The sequence below is a fragment of the Olea europaea genome, unplaced genomic scaffold (genome assembly GCF_002742605.1).
Source record: "Olea europaea var. sylvestris unplaced genomic scaffold, O_europaea_v1 scaffold550, whole genome shotgun sequence".
In the NCBI taxonomy this organism is placed as follows: Eukaryota; Viridiplantae; Streptophyta; class Magnoliopsida; order Lamiales; family Oleaceae; genus Olea; species Olea europaea.
The window spans coordinates 353,321-373,982 of record NW_019263832.1 but is presented as its reverse complement, the minus strand read 5'-3'; the positions used below and the strand labels follow the sequence as shown (position 1 = coordinate 373,982).

The following is a 20,662-nucleotide window of genomic DNA, read 5'->3' as shown; positions in this document are numbered from 1 at the left end:
AAAATTTATTTCTTCTAAATTATCTTCTTCTATTAATTGGCTTTCTCTTTCTTTTTCACACTTATACTTGCTACTACTGCTACTACCACCACACTTCTCTATGCACTCTGATGAAAAATAAGTAATTTGTGTTGGTGTAAATAAAGTATATCTTTGTAAATATAAAAAATCTTTAGTAATTGTAACGCTTCCATTATCTTTTAATAAAAAACTTAATCATATAATAAAATATGTATCTTTAATATTTAAAGGTCTGATTCATACATATTCTTTAGGTAAAGTATATTCTATACTTCTACCACAATTTGTTTCAAAACGAATCTTACTATTTGATTGTAATAATTCTGTATAAGTATAAAGTTCTCCGTCCATTTGTTGTGCTTCTATTGGTTTTTCTGAATATGTTATGTATTGTTTTGGTATTAATTTTTTATTAATTATACAATTACTACATCCTGATTCTATTAAACCTAAATATTTTATTTCATATTGTCCTATTCTTATGTAACATTTTACTTTAATATTTTTGAGTTTTTCTGGATTACATATTACCTGAATATATTCTTTTTTCTTTATGTTCTATACTTTGATTTTGTTCTTCTATTTCTATCATTTTTCCTTTATTATTATATTCTAACAATTCTATTTTATTTATTATAAATTTTTGCATTTCTTCTAAACTTTCTATTCTTTTTCTAAGAATTTTTATTTCTGAAATTCTAATTTTTTCTTTTAAAATTTCTGAGTTAATTTCTTCTTTTTCAATAAGATTCTTTTCTTCTAAACATTTTATACATGCTTCTTTATAACATTCTATACATTTAGCTCTAAGCTTTCTTACTGGATACCAGTTACATAAATAACAAGCTATATTATCTGTTCCTTTATATCTTTGCCTATTATGTATACATTCTATAATTACATTATTCATTAAATTTAATTCTTCTTCTGATTCTGATTCTTCTTGTAATCTTATATTTGAAAATTCATCTATTATTTTATAATCAGATTCTCTATTTTCTTCTAAATTCTTATCTTCTATTGATATAATACTATAAATAAATTCTTTGTCTGAGATATATTCATCTAGTTGTATTAAATCTTCATTAGTACATTCTATTAGTGTACTTTTCTTATCATAATTATTTATTCTTTTTGGACAGGTCTTGGATAAATGTTCATTACTATTACAAGCATAACAGCTAAGTCTATTTTTATAAGTTTTTTCTGGTTTAAATTTCCTAACATGTCTTTTTTCATCTAAATATTATTTTCTTTTATTGGATTTTCTAAGAAAATATCTTTTCTTAAAAGATCTGTTCTTATTTCTTTCTTTATTACTATATTTATTTTTTCTTGAACTAGATGCTCCATAAGTTTGTCGGGTAAAAATATCTTTACAAAATTTATAATCTATCTTTTTAAGTTGTTTTTAAATTTGTAATTCTACACATTTATCTTCTAAACATCTTATTACATGTTCTATTTTTTGTCCTATACTCCATTGTTTTTCTGGTTCTTCTTTTACTGATGCTAAATTATTCCATTTATCTGTAATTTCTAACCCTAATGGTCCTGATAGTTTATGAAATAATTTATTATCAATTTCTTGATTAAATGTATTTCCTGATATTGAAGTTAAATAATGATATTCATTTAAATTTTTTTAACATATCTCCCTTTAGTCCATTTATAATGACTAAGTTGTTCTAAATCTCTCATAACTTTTCTTTGTATACTCATATATCCTCAATTTGGGTCTGCTCTTGTTATTAATATTTGTATTTTATTGACAAAATTATATGGATTACTACCCATATTAATTAATTGTTCAAATTCTTCTTTCTTTTCCAATTTAAATGCTTCCCACATAACTTTTACACTTTCTCCTAAAAATGTTTCTAAGTATCTATACATGTCTAAAGCTTCTATTTCTTGAAAATTTCTAATATAGTGTCCCATTATAGTATTTTTCCATACATTTATTACATTATTCTATGTCTGTGGATCATGTGCTGTAATATTTAGAATTTGTGCTTTATGATCTGATTGGAATTCTATTTTCTTTTCTAAGGGTCTTTCACTTCCTCTTGCTATATATTTTCCTTCTGTATTATTATATAAAGGATAAGCTCCTCTTGGAAGAAATCCTCCACCATAAACCATTGCCTCATGTTTAATTGTTTTATCAAAAGGAGTATTACTAAAAGTTCTATATGTATTAGAATTTTTCATAAGTTCTTTTATATAACTTAAATCTGAATTTTTTGAATCATTATCTTTTTTAATAATTCCTATTCTTATATTCTGTTCTTGATCATAATATAAATATTCAGATTCTGTTATAATCTTATTAAGATACATTTGATCTTCAAGTTCTAATAATTCTTTATTATCTAAATTCATTCCTAATTCTTTTGGGTAAATTATTCTATCTAATTCTTCATCCATTTATTCTATATGAACTTGATTTTGAAATGGTTCATTTTGTTCTTCTTCAAGATTAGTTTCTTCTTCAAAATCATTGTCTTTGTACTTGATTATAATCTAAAAATCTTAAACTAGTTCTTCCATGAATATCTTTGTAAGTTAATGCTTCTTGTGGTGCTATAATTATTTCTTGATTTTCTAAAAATCTATCCATATCCCATTCTAATCCTGCCACCCCCGACTTTTGGACAAATCCTTTTTTTCTTACCGCCATTGATTTTTCTATGTTTTTGTCTCAATTTTTAGAGTCATTACGAGATACAAAACGGAGCGAAATATTGTATTACTAATCTTATTTCGAAGTGCTCATGACCTAGTTTTCTACGTCGTCAATAACATGCGAAACGGCTAATCGTAGATAATGTTACAGCTTGTCAAAGTAGGCTGTTCCAAATTTGTATTTCTAGAATTTATATATATATATATATCGAACTGTCCAAATAGACGTTGGAAATAATTAAAACTACGCCAAACATACATTTTAAAAAGAGGCGTCTAATTTGTCTTTTCTTTAAAATATTTCATTTATTTCAGAAAGATTTATTATTTTTATGCAATAAATTTCTCAATTTAATTTACATCATTTTATTTGAAAATATAAAATAGGGTATTACATAAATTTTTGTCAAAATTTTACATCCGAAAAAGTCATACCACATGTAAATTTTCAGATGTAAAACTCACTATAAATTGGTATGATTTATTTATTTATTATTTTTTTTATGTAAATTTTTGAATGTAAAATTCCTCTTAACTTTTTTGCAAGTTGATTGTGCCTTCTAACTCAAAATTTATGCCTCCGCCACTAGTTCTGCTTCTTGTTAATTGGAAACAAGGCGTAGTTTGTTGTTGTTTGTGTAAGTATTAGATAAACGTTTGGTGCTAAGCTAGTAAGCAAATTATATAAATTGAACCAGTTGGACTAAAAAGATGGGTTCTTTTAAGTTCTTTTTGTTGTTCTAGAGTAACGTAGAGGACGGAATTTCAGAAAGGAAGCTAAAGGATGATTAAAAGAAATTGAAAATCGCAAGGTGGAATTTGTAGTTATTACGAGAATGTTATGCATTCACTATTAATCTTTAGCTCAGTTTTAGAATATAAAGTTCAACAAATTACTGTGATGCTGAAGAAATAGACTTTTCCAGGTATATCCTCGAATTGTTGTGTCTCCATCCCCAGATCCTGTTTCACTCGTTCGCGATCACGATACTAAACACGAGTTGGGTGAGCTTGGCATTACAGTGCAAAGCTATAACGGGGAGTTATTGAATGAGCCTTGGGAAGTATTTGTTGACAATGGACATGCATTTAGTGCTTATTCATGCAAAGAGAAATCGTTTCACATTTTCCTCCGTGGCGTTCGGTGCCAGCTGCAGGTATTCTGTATATTTACCAAATTGCTTTCATTGAAATCCAGTTGTTGGTTTCGGTCTATAGTTGACATTATCAGTTTGTTACTTGTTTAGACATTGGCCTTGTGAGTCAATGCATAATAGTCCAATAGCCAGAAGGAAAAATAAGAATCAAATAAGAAATAGAAAAAGGAAGTATGAGAAAATCTGAAAGAGAAAGCTGAATAGTTGTTTGTCTTTTGTATTGACAGGAAGTGCTAAAAGTGTTCAATTAAGGAATTAGGTCTTGAAGATGAATCAGAAAATTTACTAATACCTTACTAGGAAAAGGATGGTCACCTGGTTGGAGCAATGCTGATAAGGCTCTAACAGATTTTGTAGAGCATCATCTGCTAGACTACTCAAAGGACAGACTTAGGGTTGGTGGGAGCTGTGCATCCCTCTTGTCCCCATATATTCATTTTGGGGAACTCAGTGTTCAAAAGTTTTAGTGTTTTACCATCTGTGAGTATGAAGCAAATACTTTGGAAAAATGAACAGAACTCTGCTGGAGAAGAAAGTGCAACTTTTTTCAGTATTCTCTCGTTATATCTGTTTTAACTTCCCATTTACTCATGAAAGATCATTGCTGAGCAACTTGAATTTTTTCCCTTGGCATGCTAACGTGGCCCATTTTAAGGCTTGGCGACAGGGTCGAACTGGTTATCCATTGGTTGATGCTGGAATGAGAGAGCTTTGGGCCACTGGGTAGATTCATAACAAGATTAGAGTAATTGTTTCGAGATTCTTTGTAGTGGGAGCTGTGCATCCCTCTTGTCCCCATATATTCATTTTGGGGAACTCAGTGTTCAAAAGTTTTAGTGTTTTACCATCTGTGCGTATGAAGCAAATACTTTGGAAAAATGAACAGAACTCTGCTGGAGAAGAATGTGCAACTTTTTTCCTTAGGGCTATTGGTCTTAGGGAGTATTCTCGTTATATCTGTTTTAACTTCCCATTTACTCATGAAAGATCATTGCTGAACAACTTGAATTTTTTCCCTTGGCATGCTAACGTGGCCCATTTTAAGGCTTGGCGACAGGGTCGAACTGGTTATCCATTGGTTGATGCTGGAATGAGAGTGCTTTGGGCCACTGGGTGGATTCATAACAAGATTAGAGTAATTGTTTCGAGATTCTTTGTCAAGTTTCCTATTTTTCCTTGGCAATGGAGATTGAAGTATATCTGGGATACACTTCTGGATGAAGACTTGGAAAGTGATGTCCTTGGTTGGCATTATATTTCAGATAGCTTGCCTGATGGGCATCAACTTGAGCATATGGGTAGTCCACAGGTGATAATACAGTTTCCCTGTTTTATGCAAGGACTACAATTTCATGTGGTAATTTATTTATTTATTTTTTAATCAGGATTTCAGGTCTAATTTTGCTTGCTAAAATTCTAAGAAATTCCTAAAACATTGTGTGGGAGAAGAAAATATTTAACTATCGTAGTTTTATGCTATAATTCAAAGTTTCTTTTATTCGTTATAAACAATAAAAACAAATTGTCAATATCGTGGAGTTTTTGCATCACTAGTTCCTCTGAGTTTTAAGCTATAATTCATTCAAATCACTAACAAATACTCCGATTTACTAACCTAGATAAGTGTACAAAATTCACTTTTCACCGACAAAAAACAATTTCTAGATATGTTATATTATAGAAACTTTTCTACTTTACAATAAAATTTTGTGAAGTTTCGAGGTCGATAGCTATGCAAACGAATTTATTTTGACACTTGCCATGCAAAATAGAAAAAGAAAATAGCTTAGTTTTACTTACTGTTTAAAGATGGGCATAAATGAAAAATTTATATAAAGCCTTTTATTTATTTGGTAAACACATATATGCCATTGTTCGTGGAAAAAATATATTATTTTAAAGAAAAAAAATATAATTCTTAAGTAAATTCTTAAATTAAAATTTTATACTTTCTGCTAAAAATATAGTTAATTATTAAACCCACAGCTAATGTACAATTATTTTAGTGACGTTTTGATCTATGCGGGTCGTAGTGTTACACAACCGATTTCGTAGACATCTATCGAGAAATCTGTAATTGAGTAGTGAAAACTCTAACGACGGTTTATAATCTAAAATAGTTCTTTTAGATATTTCAACACAAAAGGAAAACAAGTCAGTGAGGCTTGTGACTAACCAAGCCTGAATCGAATGTAGGCATAATGAAAGGTTCAAAAGCAAGAGATCAAAATTCCACGGAAGAAGAAGTGAATTTTCAAAATTTCCTTTTTAGAAAAAAAGGTTTTTCATGAAAAAAAATTTCAAAGAAGAAAGGAAACAAATGTTTTATTTATGGTAAAGGAGCCCACTTGGCAAAATTTGCACTAGGAATGATTGAAACTATATTTGCTCTTAAATATAATGATTTTGATACCAGTAGTGATGATATTGGCATTGGCTCTATATAGGAATGATTTAAAATGTCGGTCATAAATATTTCCTATGCAGTACCAATGATCTTAGTAAGTCTTTTTTTAAGAAAAATATGAAAGGCCCACTGTAGTTGCAACATTGCTTAACATTGGAACATCATCCTAAATTCTTAATCCAACAATCCCTCCTGAAAACATGCTGAAAAATCACAAGAAAAATCTTTCAAGTCGCCAAACAATGAGTACTTCGTTACAAAACTTATTAGTAAACCCATCAAAATCCAGTTCTTTCCCAAAACTCGGCAATTCCCATAAATACTAGGTTCATCATTGCCTGGTAAAGATCTTGTCATTGATTTTGATATCATGAAACAGATATGTGACTCTCTCAAATGGCCTCAATTTTAAATCTTACTTTATCCCTTCCATTGAACCAATCACATATTTCACTTCCACAATCCCTACTATAATAAAAATCCTCATAAGAGATTATTGTACAAAATTTCATACACAATTCCTTACTAAATGCAAACAGAGTTCTTCATATCCTTACCCTTTTAAAGTAAAGAGGATGTGAATCCCATTAAACCAAGTCAAAGGGGAATGAATTTTGAACACTTGGAGTTTACAATCAGAAGGACTTACTAAGCCAAGAACTTTTAATGGGCATGCCAAGCATTCTATGTCAATAAAAGAAGCAAACAAGTTAGGGACAAGTAGGGATTAGAAATTGATTATAAACCATTAATCATTTTCTTCCAGCGACAAGTTTCCTCTTCTTGACAAAAAAAATCAGGATTGTAAACTTAGCTTTATAGCGGTCCCGATCAAAGACAAATAGAATATAAAGATTAACTCTCTTAGGGTGAGATTTGTACCACAGTTTTGATAAATAATTCTAGATGCCTTCTTTATTCACGATCAAGGCTTTAAATAAGTCAAACTTTAACAACTTATGCTGAATCTTAGCCAAAATGAAATACAACAGAAGGAAATAAAAACAGAAATGGAAATAATCTCCTAAATTACTCCAACGACTAGTTCACTTAGTAGTACACTTGTTGGAGGTTTTATTCCTTGCGTAATGCATTAGCCCATATATTAAGGATTCAGTTGTGGCTACCCCCTGACCTGCGTGGTTTATGATCCTTCACCCATGAGTGGAATCTTGTCCCAAGATTCATGGAAGGAAACTATTTCACAAGTATCTTGGTTGGTTCCCATGTAGCATCTTCTATTGGCAGATGTTTCCAATACGCTAGGCTTTCCTCTACTATGTTAGCTAACTACTTTGTCCATCGAGTATTTAACACTGATAGAGGTTCCAAAATAGCAATAACCTCTTCTGTGAAGGGTGGTAACTCCATATGTGCTTCATCAACCTTTCCGTCATACTTCTTAAGCAGTGATACATGAAAAGTCGAGTGAATGCGTGCCTTCTCTGGCAGTTGAAGTTTGTAGGCTACTGACCCACGCCTTTCCAAAATGCAATAAAGCCCATAGAAATTATTAGATAATTTTTGGTGGGCCTGTTTGAAAGCTGTCTGCTGGCGATATGGTTGCAATTTCAAAAATACATGATCACCAACATTGAAAGAAACATCTTTCCTATTCTGGTCAGCCAGTTGCTTCATTCGATTGATTGATTTCTCGAGATTATTCTTGAGATGTTGCAACAATTCATCACGACTTAATAAAGTTTGATCAACCTCGTGTACTAGAGAGATACCGTCCCTGTATGATGGAACAAAAGGAGGTAATCGTCCATAGAGGACCTAGAAGGGAGTCATACTAGTGGAAACATGGTATGTTGTATTATACCAATATTCTGCTCAAGGCAAGTAGCTGCTCCATTTGCGTGGCCATTGATTAACAAAACACTGAAGATATTGTTCAATGTAACAGCAAACGCCCGTCTGTCCGCATACATTGATCTAAAAATACTTAAGGCTTCGTTGGTCCGTCTGGATAAAAAAATTTCTTGCCCAACAAATATGGTCGCCAGAGGCGTATGGCTTCTACAATGGCCAACATTCCCTGGCATAAGTGGACCACGATTTCCTGGACATCCCTATGGCTCGACTCATGAAGGCTATGGGCTTGCCTTGTTGGGTCAACACGGCTCCAATTCCTTTTGCAGAGGCATCTGTTTCAATGGTAGAGGAGTCATTGAAATTTGGCATTGCCAAAATGGGAGTAGTCGTCATAGCTTGCTTGAGGGTGTGGAAGGCAACCTCCGCTTCATCATTCTATCCAAATTGACCCTTCTTGAGTAAATTGGTGAGTGATTGAGCTATTATGCCATAGTTTTTTACAAATTTCTAGCAGTTACCTATCAAATCTAAAAATTCACGTAGGTCAGAAATGTTAGTAGGCCGAGACCATGCTACCATGGATGCAATTTTGTTTTCATCCACCTTAAGCCCTTGATTGGAACCATATGCCCCAAGTACTCTAACTCTTCTTGTCCAAAGGCACATTTGCTTACCTTAATAGAAAACCGATGTTGCCTCAATATCTCCAAAGTCTGTTTCACATGTAATAGGGGTATGATTGATGCTGCCACTGGAGGAGCTTTGGTGGTTAAAATGCCTAAGGACACAAGGAGTTTAATTATAAACATGGTAGCCAATGCTCAACAATTTGGCACTAGACTCCACCTCCTTCCTAAACATGTTAATGAGGTAATAATTCATTTATTGAACAATAAATTGCAAGTCTAACTTCTTTTGTTCATTAAATGGCTGTAGGTAATATGCAGACAGTAAACGTTTATGAGATTTGTTCAATAGTTGAACATCCAACCGACATGTGTCCAACTCTTCAAGAAGAACCAATTGAAAAAGTTAATATAGCAGGTGGCTTTCCTAGACAACCGCAAAGGAAGTATGATCCCTATTCGAACACATATAACCAAGGATGGGGGATCACCCTCATCTCAGTTATGGAAATCCACAAATAAATCAACCCATGCCTCAAAATCACCTGATTTTTCAGCAATATAAGCAGCCATATCCTTCTAGACAACTACCGGGCCAAACATCAAATTTAGGTATGTCTTTAAAAGATATTGTTGTCTCTTACCACTAACACGTTGCAATTTCAATAGGAGACAAAATAATTTCAACAAGAGGCAAGGACCAGTATTGAGGGCTTGGAAAATCAGATGAGTTAACTGGCAATAGCAATCAGTCAACTAGAATCACAAATTTTGAGAAAACTACCCTCTCAAATGGTGGTAAATTCAAAGGAAAATGAAAGTGCAATTGTATTGAGGAGCGGCAAAGAGGTTGAAATCCCATTGAAGGCAGTTCCAATATCGTCAAAGGAAGAAAAGAATAAAGATGTCACAGTAGAAAATAGTGTTCCCAATGACGATGGCATACCTAAGAGTGAGATTCCACTTCCTTTTGAATATAAACCAGTACCCCATTTTCCTCAAGCTTTAGTAGAATCTAGGAAAGAGGAGCAAAATAAGGATCTCTATGAAACTTTTCGTCGATGTGAGCTAAATATTCCATTGCCAAATGCTATTAAACAAGTACCTTGTTATGCTAAATTTTTGAAAGAGCTTTATACAATTAAGAAAAAACAGTAACTTTAAGGGTGTGAAAAGGTGAGAGTTAGGAAAAATGTCTCTGTAGTTATTCATAAAACTCTTTACAAAATACAAAGATCCAGATATGTTTAATATCCCTTGTACGATAGGTGACAATAGATCTGAGAAGGTCATGTTGGATTTAGGAGCATCTATAAATGTCATGCCATGTTCTATTTGTGCTTCTTTGAAACTTGGACTTTCGAATAAAATTGGTGTTGTGATTCAATTAGTTGATAGATCTAATTCCTATCCTAAGGATGTGATTGAGGATGTTCTTATAAAGTTAATGAATTGGTTTTTCCTGATGATTTTTGTGTGTTTGATATGGACAATGGTGATCAAACTACCACTATCTTGTTAGGAAGACCATTCTCAAAGACATCCATGACAAAGAGAGATGTTCATAGTGGCACACCTACCCTGGAATTCGATGGTGAAATTATTAAATTCCATATCTATAATGCCATGATGATGATAATCATATCCATTCTATTAATGTAATTGATTGTTTAGCACAAGAGTTTTTGAATTTGATGTAAAAGATGAATTATTAAATATCTTGAGAAAGAGGATAAGGGGGTTAGCCTTGAAAAATAACTTGTAGGAAATTGTTGCGGCACTGGATGATCTTCCAAAGTAACAACAAACAAGTAACTTTCATATATTGCATTACCAGTTTCTAAAAAGAAGCCCTTAACTTCTGTTTTGTAGGCTTCCATTCTAGATTTGAAACCTCTCCCCAGTGATCTCAAGTATGTATTCCTTGGAGATGGAAAAACATTGCAAGTGATAGTTTCAAATGAACTCAATGCATTGTAAGAAGAAAAACTTGTGTAGGTTTTTAAGAAGCATCGGACGACTAGTCCTAAATTCTAAAAAATGTCATTTTATTATCGGACAAGGTATAGTTTTAGGTCATATTGTTTCGTCTAAGGAAATTGAGGTAGATAAATATTTAGTCTTTAGCTTATCCCACTAGTGTGTGGGAAGTTCGTTCTTTTCTTGGACATGCATGTTTCTACCGCAGAGTCATTAAGGACTTCTCCAAAATAGCATTATCCCTATGCTAGCTGCTACAAAAGGATGTGGATTTTGAGTTCGATGAGGCATGTGAAAAAGGCATTTGATGAGTTGAAAGAACTGTTGAATCCTGCCCCTGTTATCCAAATCCCTAACTGGAACCTTACTATTGAGATAATGTGTGACGCGAAGAACTTTATAGTGGGCGCAATTATGGGTCAAAGAAGTGGAAAAGCATTCCATGCCATTTATTATGCGTCCAGAACCTTGAACGTGCCCAGAGAAATTATTCTGCCATTGGAAAAGAACTTTTGGCTGTTGTTTTTGCTTTAAAAATTTTTTGACCTTATTTACTTGGTACTAAAGTCATTATTTATTCTGATCATATGACTCTTCATTAATTGATGGAAAAGAAGGAGGCAAAACCAAGATTAATACAATGGATGCTTCTGTTGAGTGAATACAATTTGGAGATCAAACACAAAAGAGGGATAGAAAATAAGGTCGCAAATCATTTGAGTCATTTAGTTCATGTGGAGGATGAACTCCATTTGCAGTAAACATTCCTTGACGAGCAACTGTTCTCTGCAAGTGTAACATTACCATGGTATGAAAATATTGTAAATTATTTAGTTACTAATATGTTTCCTCGTGGTTTGTCTAGGACTCAAAGAGATAAAGTCAAGAGTGATGCTAAATACTATGTGTGGGATGACCCATTATTATGGAAGCATTGTGCAGATCAAGTGATAAGAAGGTGCATTCCTAGAGATGAAATTATTTCTCTTCTCACCTTTATTTTCTTTCCTCTCTTGCTTCTTCACACCATGCGCCCATCACATATTTATCAATTTTTCCTCTCAAATCATCATTTTGCTCACTCAAATCCGAAAACCTCTCTTCTTTTCCTATAATCCTCTCAAAATATCCAAATTTCTCCCATTAAATCCCCAAAACTCTCTCATTTGAAACTGCACAATCCCTAACTGCGAAAATTGCATAGAGTCCTTCAAATCAATCTTTTATCATGTCTAGTCGAATGGAAAAGCGTATGAAGACTGCTGTAAGTCGGGATCCTACTTTACCACCTTTAGCTGACGATGAGCCCGAAGTATCAGCAAATTCATTTGAAAAATCTCCAATTCTAATTGTAAAAATGTTGATTTTGTAGACTTTAATATTGAAGTCCATGTCTTTCACATTGAAGAATATTTTGAAAACATGGGTTGGGTGTCAATAATCTCTTTAGAGAAAAATGCATATCCTCAACTTATGAAAGAATTTTACAAAAAACATGTTAATCACTGCTAGGTCAGATGGAATTTCTTGTTTACTCAAAAACACACGAATTATCATAACCAAAGATCTTATTCGGACCATTCTTAAGCTTGAAGAATGTGAAAATCAATTTTTTTTCCACAAAGCTCATCCCATTCTAGAAGGATATAATCCTTTCAGTGCTTATCATAGAGTTATGGGAAAGAATATTGAGAATAGCACAAAGCTTAGTACCAATCAACTCATTCTTTTGTGCAAAATTTTACAAAATATCACTTTCCATGTCATTCTTCCTCGAAAAAGTCATCAAGACAAAGTAAATAATTCAGCCTCTTCATTCTTAATTCTTTCCTAGTCTGCTTAGAAATTAAATTTGTCAAACATTGCACTTGGTCACATGAAACTTGTTTACTCCACGCGATACATCAAAATCTTTACCTTACGGCATGCTTCTTACCAAAAATTTTAAGCATTTTAAAATTCCTTTGCATAATGAGACCTCCGTTTCACACCATCAATGCCATCATTATCCAAACTCTTGAGTGCATGAAAATTGTAAAAGAGCATGGTCAATGAGTGGCTCATACCAAAGGTTTCAATCCCACTTCAGATCCTTCAACTTTACCTTTCGACGGCGATGAGGACAACAATGACAATAATGTTGCCATGTGTTCAAAACCCCCTCATGATATTCCAGGTTCTAGTGTTTCTCCACCTATCAGTAGTTTTACATTTACCTAGGATCACTAGAATCTTCTCAACGGTTGTATCGATTCACTCACATCATCCGTTGACGTGCTAGCCGAATTACTTCATCAAGTACTTGCTCGATAGGATGCTATGCAATCTTAACTCAATGCCTTTCTATGCCCGCTTCGTTGCACCATATTCTTCGCCACCTCCTCCGGAGTCTTGATACATGATTTACATTTTTATGCTCATGTATTTTGGAACAACTTATGTTGGTTTAACTTCTCTATGACTTTAACTTTTGTCAACTTCGAATTTTGATGTATGAATGTGATAACATCTACTTAACTTTTAAATTGATTGACATCATGTGTTAAATTAAGGAGGAAATGTTTTTCGTTTGTTTTCTATGATTATGTTTTGATCCTTGATGCTATATCTTTTTGCTTTTGCCAAAAGGGGAAAATATAGGAGATGATATGTAATATATGGAATGATATGCTTGATGAGAATGTGATAAATTGATATGCTTGAATTTTTATCGAAGTGCTTGACATCCAGATATCAATTTGCAAAAGATAGGGAAATATATAATTTACATTATCAATTGTTTGATCTTACTTCGCAATTATATTTCTTATCAATTGCTTGATTTTACTTTGCAGACATCTTGTTTATCATAATCAAAGGGGAGAAATTGTTGACCTTTAGTTGACTTTGTCCTTAATATTTTGATCATAACAAACAAGTTAATTTCGTCTCTAACAATTGAATTTATGTGTTCAAAGCATTTGATGTAACATTGATCGATCGTGGACAAAAAGATCGCTAGCTATCAAGACCTTCAAATTACAAATTGGACTTACAATGAATGAAGTGATGAAAGTTGAGCACTCAATACAAATCATTCAAGACAAAGAGCTTCAAAAGTCAAATGCCAAAAGAAAATATTGGACTAGATGTTTGTGTTTACTTGTAAAGGTATAAACACTTCAATTCTTAGCGACGAAAACTCAAAAACTATTTTTATGTGCTAAAATTTATTTTGATTATCACTTGCAAAAATTATCATTTATTGAAACAAAATTTATTTTCAAAATTATACTTGAACTTAGATCATATTTTGAGGAAATACAATTACATTATTAACATCTGTCCAAGGAAAGTCAAAATGGACTAATCTTATAGATGCAGACTTCCGACAAGATAGTGAACGTCTGGATCATCCGAACATCCAGATCATGTAAAGGTCACTTTTTGACCATTCTAATGTTAGATACACTAAGACTAGTATCGTTCGTTCGGACATTCTAGAGAATGTCTGATTGATAGTCTGGTCCCACAGATATTTTTGCTCATTGAACTCTATAAATACATTCACTTGTTGCATTCATTGTAAGAAATTTTTAAAGCATTAAAATGAGATATTCTCAAACAAAATTACATTGACCTTGCACCTTATTTATCATCAAATTATTTAATCAGAAAATATTTTTTGATTGATTAGATCAATTCTTCATTCATATTTGTCATCAAAGTTACTCTTTGTCTTCTCTCTAGCTGGTTATATACTTACTTAGCTTGAATTTGGAGTACTCTGATCTCTTATAATTGTTTTTCGGTTGTTAATTATTGTAAAATCATCCTCAAAATATATTGCCGGAGTCTAAATATATTTGCCTCGTGTTATAAAGCTTCTTCCACATCTAAACTCGAAGTATTGTCGACTAGCAACCCGTCCATACATGTTGAAATTTGCTTATGTGCACGAGAATAGTCTTGGTATCTATTGTTCATGTCGTCCTTACAAAAAATGAGGTCAACATTACATTTACCCGGTCATTTAAGTTGACATCAATGTTGCTTGGAGGTGTTTTGTGGTTAATTAATTTAAATCTTTGCTATTTGCCGTAGTTGATTATCTAAACTCGAGTGTTGCCTTAGTGTTCTGTATGTATAGCTTAATTCCATTCTTGATACTTCAATTGCTAATTCGATAATTCAGTTGTTGCTTGTTAACAAATCTAATCAAGTAGTTATGCACACTAATGCCACTTGTTATAAAATAACGAGATTGTATGGTACAATATGAAGTAGCAATCACGACAAAAGAAAAACACAAGAAATTGGCAGATGAAAGGAGAATTCACTATAATAGGGAGAAAGAATATGAAGATATTGCCTTTACAATAATATCTAACTTGTTCTAATTGTAAAGTAGTGCTAACTATACATATGAGTATAGGTCAAACCTTAATATAAGTCCTAAAGATAAAAATAACATAAAAATGCGTGGAATAAAGAAATTAATCTTGGTATCGGAGAAGCATTCTGCGAGTGCCAAGCTAGTAGTAAGCGAGCGGTAGGTGTGCCACTCTAGTGGTAGGGGGCAGTAGCTCACTCGAGGGGTAAGCTAACGGGCAACTAGAAGTAATACGTCGTTTTTCCTTATTGATCCATATTTTGACCTCTTCAGAGCACAATTCAACAAATGCACAAAGAAACAATGGAATTCAATCAAACTTTAAGAAATCTCCACCTTAAACCAAATTTTAATGCAATGAACAAACTTCAAAACTCTCTACCTGAAGACAAATTCCATAGCAAGACGAAAACTGAACTGTTCAACAAGACCATCGACTGAACTCTCCAACAAACAAAATTCTCTACCTTTTCCACAAAATCTAACAAGGATAAATGAATCCAAGCACTGCACAGTAAAAGTACCTCGACTTCCCAAAATTTGCTTGAATTATCAACACAAGCAAAAAAAAAAAAACCATAAAATAGGCAAACAGGGAAAAATCGTGCCCTAAAATGGAATCAACACCACAAAATGTTGTTGTAGAAGGTTCTTTGCTGGACTCAATACCCTCAACCACAATTAAAGTATACGAAAATAAATTACCTTTCTCGTACTTATGTGGAGGCCTAATAGTTTTATTAGGTTTGTCTCTAGTAATTGAATACGATGATACTGCAGATGGTGGCAACAAATCAGTATTATTTATAATTTCTGAACTTGACTGAGATATATTCTTCAACATGGACTACCAAAACTCCAACGATATTGTACCAATCTGAATACCACCAAAATATTAAACATTTGCTAATTGATCTTTAAAGATTCTACATAACCTTGCAAGATATACGACTAGCACCTTCACTGTACCTCCAACACAACATGGGCACCTTTACAAACTTTCTAGACTCCACCTTCACCAATGAATTTGTACCCTTTTGAATCAAGAGTAGTCAATGAGATAAAATTTCTCTTCAAATTTGGAATGTGTCTCACTGCATCAACTGTTTTGACCATCCATCCAACATCTTAATTTTGACCCTTCCAATACCAGCTACTTTATAGGGTACGTTGTTGCCCATAACTATATATATTAAGGCTTCAATCCTCATCTTGTATGGAGTCACCATCAGAAATAATTAAAAGTTCTCTGCAACATCGACTTTACTTGAAGTTTCTAATTGCCTTCCCTTCTAATTTGCATCCAACTTTTCTTTATTCTGTAAGTTATAGCAATCTTTCTTAATGTGCCCCTTCTTCTTGCAAGAATTATAAATTTGATTACTAAAATTAAACTTTGATCTATCCCTCTTATAACCACAATGAACAACAATGCTTTTTCATTGCGCCTCTGATCAATAAAAAGCTTCATCTTTTCCTTTAAAAACAAAACATCATATACTTCTTCAACAATGATAGTATCACGACTATTATTTTGTGTTTCTAAGCTACATATATGAAGCGAGCAATGAACACAATAAAATCAAATCTAAATTCTTTTCATCATACTTAACCTCAAAGGTTACTTAATCAACGACAATTTCTTTAAAAACGGCAAGGTGATTTTCTAAGGATGTATATTCTATCATAGATGAGAATACAAACGCTGCTTCAAGTGCAATTTGTTAGTTAGACTCTTATTCATACACAATTGCTCTAACTTCAACCATAACGTAGATTCAATTTTCTCCTTCAAAGCATTGTAAAGAATATAATTCGAAAGATTAAAATGAATCTATGAAAGGGCCTCTTGATTGTTTTATTATTTCTTCTCCATCGTCTAAGTTGTGCGCATCTTGTCAAATCCCAACAAAGTATTGTCTAAATCCATATGAGCAAGCACTTTCGCATCTTCCCCTGTCACAACAAAAATCTAGTATTGCGACCCAAAAGTGGAATATCATACTTCATGATTACCATCACAAGATCAAACCTTAAACTTTAGTGCTAATAATTAACAAATCTAACCAAGTAGTTATGAGCGCTAACACCACTAGTTAAAAAATAACAAGATTTTATGGCATAATTTGAAGTAGCGATGACAACAGAACAACCCAAGAAATTGGTAGAGAAAAGGAGAATTCACTATAATATGGAAAAAGAATACAAGTATATTGTGTTTACAATAATGTCTAACTTGTTCTAATTACAAAGAAGAGCCATCTAAATACAAGGGTACACATCAAATCCTAATAAGAGTCATGATGATTGAATAACATCAAAAATGCGTGGAATATAGAAAACGGTCTTGGACTGGACAAGCGCAACACTCGAGCACAGGCTCGTGGTAAGCAAACGACGGGAACGCCCTTGAGCGCTAGGCAAGCTACAGCATGCTCTCTGCTGGAAATTTTGTCCCACTGCTTGAGCGATAAGCTAACGGGCCGCTAGCGACAATGTGACGTCTTTTCCATCTTTGTCCATATTTTGACCTCTTCAACTCCCAATTCAACAATTCCAAAAATATCCCACGGAATTTCAATCGAACTTTAACACTTATTCACATCATAATTTATGTTATATGATGCATTTTAGATATTTTGTATATTGTTATAGGAGAAGTTAAGATGATTCTTCCAACTTTGATCATATATCTGAGAGTGATAAATATTATGTTGGCGTCGAAAGTTTTGAGCATAAGTAGCTTGATTCATCGAATGGACTAGCGGTGAGTATGGACACTTGACTTGGCTATGATTGGCTCCACAACTTACACATTCGAATATGGAATTCCAAAGGTAGGAAAGGATATTTTGAATATTTAACTAAAAAATAGCACATAATAAACGATGGCTAACACTTGCTAAATTTGGGAGTGGGGAAAATAAATTGTTAGATCTTGTTGTTTTTCTTGAAATTTGCGATGTTATTACAACATTAACGGCTTCAAATTTGTCTCAATCAAATGACACAGATGAGAACCAAAGAAGTTGGATAGATCATAAAGTAAAGATATTTAGCTCTACTGAGGTTGCAAATCCAATTTAAGTGGTGTTGATGTAACATTAAATGATAAGTAGAACTAAATAACTCATTTGATTTCTCTTTTCATTTGACCTATTATCTAACGCTACCGAATTTGGGATTGCAACTCCAGTGGGATTTGATAACATTATTCTAAATCATATTATTTGATTTCCTCATCATCAACCTTTTTTATAATGTTGGGCGATATGTGACCTGGTAGTCTTCATCTTAGCTAGAGTTCTTTCATTTTATCAAACTGTGTAAAATACAACTGTTCTTAATAACGAAAAATTTCCAAGAATATATGGAACATTTCATTTTATAAGTATAATAGTTGTTCAAGAAATCAATTCATTTGACTAGGGTTAAAGACAATAAATGTTCCAGCAACTTTTGTTTCTTTCTCCAAATTACTTATTTATCAAATTTCATTTTTTAATCTTTTATCCTTTTTGTCGAAACTACATTTTTCCCCTCATATTCAGTTTCTTTTTTCCCCCCAATATGAAATTCATGAATGTCTAGATTCATAGATGTACATATTAAATAAGACTTTTTTAATCAACCAAAATCATATGCTTATGGGCTTTATTTGTTTCGGGGAAAGGAGACTAACTCACGATATAATACAAGTCAAGAGCCCAAATTTTGCCTAGCAGTTAGTGACTGATTACTCTCCTTTTCTTTTTATATTTTCAAGTACCAAACAAATTTAAGGTAGAAACTATTATCATCTCGAAAAAAGAAAATTTTGAAATCTCTTATTCTATAACATTTGTCGTCAAGAAACTTTTGAAGATAAAAGTTTTAGTGGTATTTAAATGATATGTAGTAGTCAATGTAAAGAGTGGTAATATTGATTTGATTTCCATAAAATATTATTATGTATAATTAGTCTAATATTTAGTTTTCTTCTATTGTAGGATTCCTTTTATTTTTAGTCTCTTGCAACATATAAACTTGTGTGTTTTTTCATTAGACATCTAATTCATTTTTTGGTGGCTCAATTGTTTTTTTCTTCTTCTTCTTCTTTCTCTTTGGTTCCCTATATGTTTGATTCTTTGTATAAGATTAAATATTATCATAGTATCAAAGCCTAAACATATGTGTTGAAGTTGCTTTATTTTTATTATTATTATTTTTTTTCCGTTCTATCAATTATCAAACAACTCGTGGCATCAAAAATAGTAGGAAACCCTAATTTTCTCTTAAGCCGCCACTGAAAATATACAATATCTTTCAAACAAAACCTCCATTTGACGATTGATGACCACATTTAGATTCACGACGACAAGACGATCCTACTTGATCGGCGCATGTAGTACCACGTGCTTTGATTTCGACGGTGCGTGAATGGAAGTTGTAGTGCTTTGGCAGCGTGTGCAAATGCATGGGTGGTTTTCTTGCGACGCTTCAATGAGACGGTTTCTTTCTTGGTGACTTTCTGACAATTTGTTGGTGATAATTTGGTCATATGTACACTGTACGGTATATTCCAGTGGTAGTTCATATTGGTAAGTTGGTCGTTATTGAGTTTCTTGGAATTTGCTAATTTCTTTTTATTAGTATTTGTTTATTTGTTGATTTCATGGTGGCAACTGAAAGGGATGATTCGCTTCAATTCATTAGTGTCAGATTAAATAGTAAAAAAATCATTCATATTAGAGTACTGTGATGAGGAATTTTTTAAAAGGAAAACGATTATAGCGTTATGTTAGTGAACTGTCGTGAAACCTGATAACACTGCTTCGAATTATGTAATAGAGTTAGATAATTAGAAGTCAAATAATGCGAAAATTCTCACTTGGATTCATAACTCTATTAAGCAATTCATTGGTACACAGTCGGCGAAGTTTGAAATAGCGAAAGAAGTTTGGGATCACTTTCAGAAGTTATACACTAAATCTAATTTTGCAAAACGATGTCAATTGGAGATTGATATACGGGCTTTACAACAGAATGATATGAGTCTTCTCAAGTTTTGTGTTACTATGAATTCAATTTGGGATGAGTTGGCTCCTAGAGAATTAGTGGGGCTGAAAGCATGTTAGAAATATATTACTTTTAGAGAGGAGTAGGAATGAGTTCAAATTTTAATGGCATTGAGCAATAGGTAAATCTCTATTTTATTCTCAATCATTGGTTAGTTTTTGAGACTACCTCTTGACCCATCCCATGACTTCTTTCATTCGATCAATTCGATTGGTCGATATCTGAACAACTCAATTTTTCTCAATATTAGATATAACAATCTATAAACAATATATTTATTTGTTTCTATCTTTTTAGTATTCATTTAATTGATCAATATACAATACATATTATATTTTTATCTATATAAGTCAACACTTGAATCTATGATATTTTTCAATTACAAAATTCTTGAAAACAGAGTTTTCTTTCTTCTTCTTCTTCATTTTTTTTAATTTATTATTATTATTATTATTATTATTATTATTATTATTATTATTATTATTAATTTTTTTATCAGCATCTGAATCTAAAATTAAAGATGGGAAAAGAAATA

At 32.5% G+C, this 20,662-nt stretch overlaps 1 protein-coding gene across 1 annotated transcript; it reads left to right on the top strand.

The window, feature by feature from the left end:
• Positions 1–4,722: 4,722 nt before the first annotated feature.
• Positions 4,723–5,265, top strand: LOC111389015 (cryptochrome-1-like). Its single transcript, XM_023013860.1, has 2 exons — positions 4,723–5,175; positions 5,260–5,265. Exons 1-2 carry the CDS (start codon positions 4,723–4,725, stop codon positions 5,263–5,265), a joined length of 459 nt encoding a protein of 152 aa, XP_022869628.1.
• Positions 5,266–20,662: the final 15,397 nt, after the last annotated feature.